The sequence below is a fragment of the Cynara cardunculus genome, assembly GCF_001531365.2.
Source record: "Cynara cardunculus var. scolymus isolate 2C chromosome LG 17, CcrdV1, whole genome shotgun sequence".
Classification (NCBI taxonomy): Eukaryota; Viridiplantae; Streptophyta; class Magnoliopsida; order Asterales; family Asteraceae; genus Cynara; species Cynara cardunculus.
Window position 1 is genome coordinate 33,434,761 of NC_037544.1, and position 7,803 is coordinate 33,442,563.

At 38.4% G+C, this 7,803-nt stretch overlaps 2 protein-coding genes across 2 annotated transcripts; one reads left to right on the forward strand and one right to left on the reverse strand.

Annotated features, from left to right (window-relative positions):
- The first annotated feature begins 439 nt into the window (after window positions 1–439).
- Window positions 440–2,344, forward strand: LOC112500668 (nifU-like protein 3, chloroplastic). Its single transcript, XM_025104212.1, has 4 exons — window positions 440–722; window positions 791–911; window positions 1,524–1,810; window positions 1,990–2,344. Exons 1-4 carry the CDS (start codon window positions 585–587, stop codon window positions 2,179–2,181), a joined length of 738 nt encoding a protein of 245 aa, XP_024959980.1. The 5' UTR covers window positions 440–584; the 3' UTR covers window positions 2,182–2,344.
- Window positions 2,345–2,735: 391 nt separating this feature from the next.
- Window positions 2,736–7,150, reverse strand: LOC112500762 (pentatricopeptide repeat-containing protein At2g18940, chloroplastic). The gene is made up of 2 exons (XM_025104340.1): window positions 4,360–7,150; window positions 2,736–3,065 (listed from the first exon to the last, which is right to left on the reverse strand). The coding sequence occupies exon 1, from the start codon at window positions 7,064–7,066 to the stop codon at window positions 4,514–4,516; it is 2,553 nt and encodes an 850-aa protein (XP_024960108.1). The 5' UTR covers window positions 7,067–7,150; the 3' UTR covers window positions 2,736–3,065; window positions 4,360–4,513.
- Window positions 7,151–7,803: the final 653 nt, after the last annotated feature.

A 7,803-nucleotide genomic window follows, 5' to 3' on the forward strand; every position in this document is an offset into this window, starting at 1 on the left:
TAAAGGCTTTCATTTCATAAAGGACAAATTGCACGAAAAAGCAACGTACTTTAACTTGATTCTTATTTTAGGTAACGTACTTTTAAAACTTCAATTTTGATGCCTAAGATGTAAAGTTTTAAACATTTAAGTATCCGGGTAACGTGATTGAAGCATTAACCGGTTACCATGCTAATGTGGCGAGTGATGTGGTATCTAACTAAGTATTATTTGCTGATATGAATATCTTAATCTAAAATTAGTTTTTATGTATTGTGATTTATTAGAAAAAAAATTAACGCTTCAATCGATTACCTGAATATTTTAATGTTTAAAACTTTACATTTTAGATATCAAAATAAAAGTTTTAAGAAACAAATTAAAGTGGTTACTTTCTCATGCAATTTGATTTTTCATAAAATAGTATATTACACGTACCCTATCCTGGTACCATGGGGAGAATTAGAAAGAAGCTAAAAGAAGTTGAAGCTGTGAATTTGTGTCCACAGATTTAGGAGGGGGAAAAGCCTCTCAAAATTCGACTTCAGTTTTGGGGATAATCATATCAACATTCTTCACCCAAATTCAATCGAATTGGATCTGAAATGGGTGCAATCGCAACTCAAACAAGAGGTCTCAGATCATCACCATCTCCTTCTTCTTCTTCAACATCCATTTGTTGTTATTCATCCGATCATAAACCCTCTCCTCCTTCTCATGTTATTGTTTTCCTCTCCAGAAAGGTACGTCGTATCATTCGATTTCATCTCCAGAAACCAAGGTAGCTCATAATTTGTGTTTTTTCGTGAAGAATCCTGTTTCAGATCACAGCTCGTGTTTGCGGAAACGTAATTCCTTCTTGAGAGGCGATTTCCAAATAAACCAGCAATTTCTTAGATTAGATTCTAGCAGGCGACTGAGAAAGCGTGCAGGTATGAACTTCAAATGCAATCAAATGATTGTGGTTATTAATTTGTGTGGTTGATTACTTGACCGGGGGCTGTTCGGAATTGGTTATAAAAACAACTTATTGACTTATTTTGGTGTGTCACCGGTAATAAACACTTTTGGGTGAACAACTTTTACCGGTGTCAAACCTGTAATAATGAGTTTTCGAATAAGTTAAATCCTTCTGGTAAGTTAATAAGTGTTTTTCTAGGAAAGCATAAAGTTGTTTCAAATAAACAATCCCAAACACCCCTAAGATATGCATTTTGCATGATTGCTTTATAAATTCATGATTATCATGTTTGATATTTGTGGGGTATGTTAAGAATGATGGAGTTCAGCTAAAAATAAAAACGGTGATCCCATGAGAACAGTCAAATCATATGTGATTTTACACTAAAATCACGACCTTCCCAGGTTGGTTGCAGTCCAAAGTCATCCGTACACCATTGTGTTGACCGTGTTCTATAATCACATGTGATTTGGTCGTTTTCGTATTCTCTTATTTTGGTTTTGTTTTTATTATCCTCTCTGGAATTGATGGTTAAATAGGAATTAGAAAGTTTGATCTGTGTTTCTATCGATATGAATTGAAGGGCCTGTGTGCGTTCTTCCGTTAACGGAAGAAAATGTGGAGAAGGTGTTGGATGAGGTCCGGCCTGGACTTATGGCCGATGGTGGCAATGTTGCGTTACACGAGATCGACGGTCTCGTCGTCGTGCTAAAACTTCAAGGAGCATGTGGTTCGTGTCCAAGTTCCACAATGACACTCAAAATGGGAATCGAGACTCGACTCAGAGATAAAATTCCTGAAATCATGGACGTCGAGCAAATACTTGACACGGAAACCGGGCTCGAGTTGAACGAGGAGAATGTTGAAAAGGTAATTAATAGATACAATTCTAAAGGGTAAAGTACATCAAAACGCAACAAAGTTTGGTGTCGTTCCTATTTATCAAAAAATCTCCAGAAAATCTTGATTAATAACACAAATTCATGAAACGGAGAAACAGATGGAGACTGTATTCGAGTATGTGATAAATTGGGTTGTTGAAAATGCAGATTCTTGCAGAGATTAGACCATACTTGGTTGGGACCGGTGGTGGCATTCTTGAGTTTGTCGAAATCAAAGACTACACCGTCAAAGTGCGGCTCAGCGGCCCTGCAGCCGGGGTGATGACGGTTCGTGTTGCATTGACACAGAAATTGAGAGAAAAAATACCTATTATTACGGCCGTTATATTGATAGAGTAACAAAGACCGCCATGTATTTTGCTGTAAATTTGACGAGAGAGTTTTGTTTCGTATATTACTTCAAATTTTAGGAGCATCTGTGGGTTAAAAAACAATTGGATCAAGAACTGGAGATGTCAAAGTGACCTTGCATAATTCATGACTTTGCATAAGATTGAATGCACATTGCTTGCTTATGTTCATACTACCACTGGAAGTGTAGATATTTAGAAAGGTTTAGAGTCTCATCGTAAGCAATCACTGTTGGCGTGTTCATATATGAGACTTGAGCAAATGAGATTTAGGGGCCGTTTACCATTTGGAACGTTTGTTTGGTTTGGCTGAATCGATAAGCCAGAACCAAACTGGGTATCTCGATTTCAGTTCAATTTCAATGCGGTTCTAACCCATTTCTACCAAGGTTTGCCTTCCAACGATATGCTCTCAATTGTAAACGACCATTCGAACATACATCTAAAAACATGTATGAATTTCTCTGCATCAGGGGTAATGAAATAAGCATTTTTCCGACTATAAACCTTTAGAAATCGGGCTTTTAAAAGACGACTGTTACTGCATCGAATATAATTCTTTATAACATCATCGTTGCGGATATTACCAAGATGAAAGCATATGTGGAATGGATCATACACAACATGATCCACCCCAACACAACCTTGGTAGTTCTTATCATAAATTACAGCATTTACAATGAAAATTCTAATCTAAAAATGGACATGCCCGTTCGCGTACCCAGGCTTACATACAAAAAGCGAGCCAAATGAGTTCTAATCGATGCTCTTTTACGTCATATAAGTAAAATAAAAGAAAAGCCGATCTGAAATTCTGGACTCGAAAAACATACCACCATTTCATCCCTTTTATGTTGCTTGAAGCTGTACTTCCTGCAAAACAACAAACTTGTATAAAGAATACAGTTTAAAGAGCGAAAACAAATGGCTGAAACAACACATACGGTTCAATCTTTTCGTCCTTTCTTTTTTCAAGTTGTCACCTGAATATGCAACGTTCTGTACACCGATGGACATGACCCTTTTATGGTAAACATTCGATCACAATGGCTCTATTCGTTGGAGCAGATGACGGATTTGTATACATCCTACCCCCAGACCCTACTGAAATACCAACTACCCCCATGGTATTTCTAAATCCCCGGTATTTCAATTCCGGGCTTTCATTTAAGCCAAATGCGAGATCGGAGTGGATACCAATTCCAAATCCTACAAACCAAACACTTTTAACCACAACTAAACCCCGGTAGGCTGCATGCTTGCTTGTTTCTTTTATCTTTTTGTTTTGCTACCGGGGGTACACGCAAGATCTGCATAAATCCTAACCCCAGACCCTACCTCTAACGTGGGGTTTACTGGGTTAGTTTGGTTTATTTCTACACGACTACAACTCAACCCGTTGACTTTCTAGTCACAAAGGAGTAACCTTTTAAGTTGCTCCAAGATCCCGTTCCTTCATCAATCAAGCTAGGAAACATATATTCTACAAGCAACCCGAAGAAAAACAGAGAGAGAGAGACTGACTTTGGGCACCATCGTCTTTGGCTTTTCTTTGCAAACAAACAATCATTCAGTGAAAATGCAAAAAAGAAACTACACCTTACAAGAAGAGTCTTTGACCATTTATATTTTCACAATTTGTTCAAGATCCCTCATTCTTCCAAACTATAGTCTTCTTGTGGCATTCTTGCAACGAAAAGAATGGTTGGTATGACATGAAAAGGCAAGTAAGATGGTTCAAAAGTTCATCACTCAGAAAGAAATCACATAAACTTGAGCAAAGATCTTGAAGTCAAGTTTGTTGTCAGGAAGCCAATACGCAGGCATACTTGAGAACATATCAGAAAGAATCCGAGATTAAGGGTCCCTTAACAAACACAAATTGTGTAAGTGCTGATCGAGTAAGAGTGCGGTCTGGAAAATGGTTGTTTACCAAGTGTCTGAGTAAGCGCTGACTGAAGCAGTGACCAAGTCAGAAAATAAGCCTCCCATTCCTTACAGCCTTGCAGGGTCAGCATATCTGATGGCCAGAATGTATTGGTAAACTAGCTAATGCTGACCCAATCAGCACCAGTCAACAGTAGGTAAACAAGCCCTAAGTCACCGAACTTTTGTTCAAAGCAATCAAATTTGAGTTAATAAATGGAGAAAATGAAGGTGGAAATACCTTTAGTGAGCTTCAATGTCTGTCTTTGGTTGCAAGCCTGCAAATCTTGAATCAACACAACGGGAAGCCCTTTCTTTCAATGGTGATATCAGCAACCGAAAACTAGCCCACTAAACAAACAAAAAACGCCAAAGAGGGGACTTTTTGAAGGGGGTCATAACACAACATTTGCCCGAGCAAGAGAAGCAAGTGTTTGCAAACTTTGCTCATCAAAAGAACCGTCACTTTTTCTAATGTTTCCCACAAATTCTAACGCTTCTTGATACTTCTTAGCTCTACAATATCCGTCTACAATAGTCTTGTAAGTTAGCATATTCGGCCTGCAATTATGCTCAATCATATAACTAATCACATTGTTTACTTCTGAAAACAACCCCTGAGCTGCAAATCCGGCAACAAATGTGTTGTATGTAACAATGCATGGCCGGATCCCTTTACTTGTCATTTCCGAAAGTACCCTTCTAGCTTCATCCATGAAACCCTGCCTACAAAAGCCTTTAATGACGGTATTATATGAAACAAGATCGGGTTTTCTGCCCAATTTCTGTACACTTTTGAGGATTTCTTCAGCTTCCCAACACTCGCCCGTTCTTGCATACATATCCATTAACGTGTTGAAAGTGACAAGATCCGGCTGCAATCCGCTATTGTAAATCAAACGGAGCATCTTACGAGCCTGATCATAAATCTTGTTTCTGGCGTAAATAGAAAGCATGGAATTGAATATTACAAGGTCAGGTTTGTAACCGTGTTTTTGCAATTCCTGAAACGCTTTTTCCATGCCACTAAGTGATCTACACTTGAAATTTGCAAGAATTAGCGTTCTTAGAAGCATCCAACTAGGAAAGATCTTCCCGTCATATATCTCCTTTGCCATCACATCTAACCCCTTTAAGTTTTGCCCTTTTGAGTAGCAATGAAGCATCAAAGAATACGAAGTTTCACTAGGCTTGAACCCTTTTCCTCTCATATCTAACATCACTGATTCAGCTGCTTTCCAATCTCCTTTACGAGCCAATGCATTCAAAAGTGCGTTATAGGTTGTAATACACGGATTAAACCCCACTTTGATCATCTCCCGATAAACTTCATTAGCATCAAGTTCCAAACCACATCTACCGTATGCACTTATCAATGTGTTGAAAGTGTCTCTATCGGGCTCAAATCCACAACTTTTCATCTCTTTTAAAACCCAATTCATATAAAGATGCATCCCTTTGTTTCCACACATAGCAAGCATCGTGTTCCAAGTGACGCGATTAGGTGAACATTTATTCGCTTTCATATCACGAAGAATCTCAATCATCTCTTCAGATCTTGATTTTCTTCCTAACATTCCAAGAATCGCGTTATAAGTACAAACATTAGGCACACAACCGGATTTCTTCATTATCTTGAATAGACTCAAGGCCTTATCTTCTTTTCCACTTTTCCCATATGCATCAATAACCGTTGTATAAGTGATTGCATTTGGTTTTACGCCCTTTTGAGTCATTGTATCTATAACAGCCGCCCCTTCTTCATGGAACCCTGCTCGCACATATGCAGCCACAAGCTCGTTATAAGTAACCAAATCCGGTGGGCAGTTGTTTTCCTCCATTTCTTTCAAGATATTCAATGCCTCTAAGTACATTCCGGCCTTCCCGAATACTTGGAGTAGAGAATTGTAAGTAAAAGTTCCCGGTTTATAGCCTTGAGCTTTTAAACCAGCGAAAAAAGTTTTCGCCTCTTCTAACAATCCTTCTCTACCACACGCAGATATCACCGTACTACAAGTGAATTCATCGAACTCAAGCCCTTCGGCTTTCAGTTCCTCCAAAAGGGTCAAGATTTTATCCCACGAACGACCCATTTTCCCATAAACATCCAACATCACATTGTAAGTAACCAAATTGGGAGACAACCCGATCGCTTTCATTCGTTGAAACAAGTTAATAGCTTTCTCATACTTTCCGCTGCTCGAATGCGAATGAAGGATTGTAGTGAAAGCACGAACATCAAGTGAATTATCAATAGCATCAAACTGATCAAATAACTTTGACATAACTGTATGTTGTGATTCCCTACCCAATATTTTCACCATTAATTCAATAGCTTGGTTATCTAGATTGAAACCTGGATTGGTCTTTGAATCCTCCAATATCCATTCAAACAAACAAAGGGCTTTTTCCCAATTGCCCAAAAGATCTAAACCCTTTAAAAGACTAACCAAATCAACTTCAATCAACTCCAACTTAACAGAATAAAAGAACAAATTTAAACTGGATAAAGGCTGTTCTAATATGGAATCCAGCATAAACTTACACTCGCGTGAAAGAAAGTCAAGTGCACCATCACCATCGCCATCGCCATCGCCATCGCCATCAACATCAGCCACATGAACTTTGGGATCTTCAAGGGTAAGCAGTGAACTCGAATAAGTTTTCTTGAAATGTGTTCTACTGACAACATGTTTTTTCGAAGAATTGCGAATCGAAGGGAAGTGGGTGTTGCTTGATCGTATGGGTTTTTGGTTGTGGGTGGTGGTTGGCGGCGGAGAAGAGAGGTGTATGAGGTGTTGGAGGAGAGGATCAATGGAGAACGACGGTGGCTGCGGAGGGAGAGTTGTTGGATTGAATCCGAGTCTTTGTTGTTGTTGGTTCGATTGAGTTGGTTTGGTCAATTGGATAGGGAGAGCTGGCCTATTTGGGAGGAATGTGCCCTCCATTTTTGTACGGAAAAAGAATCAAGAAACGAGGGTTTGGATCATCTGGGTAGATTGGGTGTGGCTCAAGATTGAAGAAGAGGTGATTGTTGTTGAAGGGCACCCAAGATGATCCTCCCTTCGATTGTGTCCATATATGTATGTAATTTGGATGAGATGTAAGAATGGAGTGTGTGTGCGCGCGCCCCCTTGCTGCTTGTTTGGGAAATTCATTGAAACAGCGAATCTCTCATGGACCAAATTTATTTTTGAGTAAACTTCATTTTTGCTATTTTAAAAATTGCATTAAAATGTAATCAATTTCGTCTGATTTTTAATAGAGGGTTAAGCAGGTTGGGTTGGGTTGGGTTGGGTTGGATGGTTTATAACATTTTTATAACTCAATCTAATTATAACGGTTTGAGAAAATCTAAACTCAATCCAACTCATTCAAAAGTATAACTCAACCAAACCCAACTCTTATGGGTTGAGATGGGTTGGGTTAGGTTGGCGGGTTAGTAGTTACATAAAATTTGACGAATGAAATAATTCATAAAACTTAAGTTTATAGACCATACCATAAAACATTCTATCTAAAAAGATTACAATATATTTATAGGACGTTTTTGGATGTTTCAACAAGTGTTTTAGAATGATTATTAAATAAAATGTCGTATTGGTTACTTTATAGAAATATTTTGAGAATTGTCCCATAAAATCATCTATTTATAGGACATGATCATATGACACTTTTTCAAGTT